Source organism: Austrofundulus limnaeus, unplaced genomic scaffold (genome assembly GCF_001266775.1).
Source record: "Austrofundulus limnaeus strain Quisiro unplaced genomic scaffold, Austrofundulus_limnaeus-1.0 Scaffold423, whole genome shotgun sequence".
NCBI classification, from domain to species: domain Eukaryota; kingdom Metazoa; phylum Chordata; class Actinopteri; order Cyprinodontiformes; family Rivulidae; genus Austrofundulus; species Austrofundulus limnaeus.
In genome coordinates this window covers 346200-347277 of record NW_013952825.1, presented here as the reverse complement: position 1 = coordinate 347277, position 1078 = coordinate 346200, and the positions used below count along the sequence as shown (strand labels likewise).

Sequence of the window (1078 nt, the reverse complement as noted above, 5' to 3'; positions counted from 1 at the left end):
GGCCCTGGCTGTCCACGCGTCGGCCTCATGTTGGCAGCCATGCAGCAGCGTCTCACCTTTAAGGTGGTGTTGGGGTAGCTGAGGGGCACCTTGTGGAAGGTGCTGTTGGACAGCACAGCCTGCCGGATGTCCTCGAAGATGGTGATGATATCATCCAGCAGGCAGCGCTTGTCTCGGTGGCTCAGCACGCACAGGTGCGCGAACGTGTAGTTGAACCCTTTGTAGTTGACTCGCAGGTCCAGCACCTGCTTGTGGACCCGCAGGACCTGGTCGGCCAGCTCCAGGATGTTTCCCCCGGACCTGGCCAGCAGGATGAGCCTGCCGTACCTGCCCGGCGTGTGCAGATCCGAGTACAGCTTGTGCTTGGACTGATCGATGGGGAACAGGCTGTTGGCGAGGCTGCGCTCGATCTTGGCGAGGCTGTGGGTCGGCGCCACCAGCACCTCCAGGTCCCGCTCCGGCTTGAAGCGGCTCAGCACCGTGGAGCCGAAGATGATGGTGAGCACGGCGGGGACGGTGAGGAAGAAGACGGGGTGCCTGCTGACGAATAAACCCAGCCAGTAGAAGGAAGCCTTGAGCCCTCTGTGAATCACTTGCCGCAGCATCCTCCACAGAATCCGGCTCGCAGATGCCCCGTCTCCTCCGATGAAGCACATGTGACATCAGACTCGGGTCCAGGGCTCAGCACAATCCGTAAGAGAATTACACCACCGTCGTGCGTGCGCGCACAAACACACACAAAAAACACCTGAGGGGGGAAAAAAACAGCACTGCAGCAATTCGCGGCTAGACGGGCGGATGCAGTCGGACAGGCAGACGATCAGAGGAGCATCAATCCGATCATCGAGTCCTGTTTCCGGGCCATTCTGCCTCTGAGGGACCGGGTTGGAGAGGAGTAACCGCCAGAGTCCTCCGCTGCAGCGGCTGCAGTTGCAGCAACAAGCCGCCGCCGTGTCTCCTGTCTGCCGCTGCAGCCTCACAGCAGTCAGAGATGCACAGCACCAGAGCCATGTGGAGGGTGGAGAGGGGTGGAGCTGGAGAGGGAGAGAGGAGTGTGTGTGTGGTTGGGGCTGAGGTG

General features: G+C 61.0%; 1 protein-coding gene across 1 annotated transcript in view; it reads right to left on the bottom strand.

Annotated features, from left to right (window-relative positions):
* Positions 1–1001, bottom strand: part of LOC106529115 (patched domain-containing protein 1) — a 16527-nt gene extending 15526 nt beyond the window's left edge. Inside the window, exon 1 of the mRNA XM_014024455.1 lies at positions 57–1001. Within this exon, the coding sequence (XP_013879909.1) occupies positions 57–656 (600 nt within the window). The 5' untranslated portion in view covers positions 657–1001. The remainder of the gene's footprint in view (positions 1–56) is intronic.
* Positions 1002–1078: the final 77 nt, after the last annotated feature.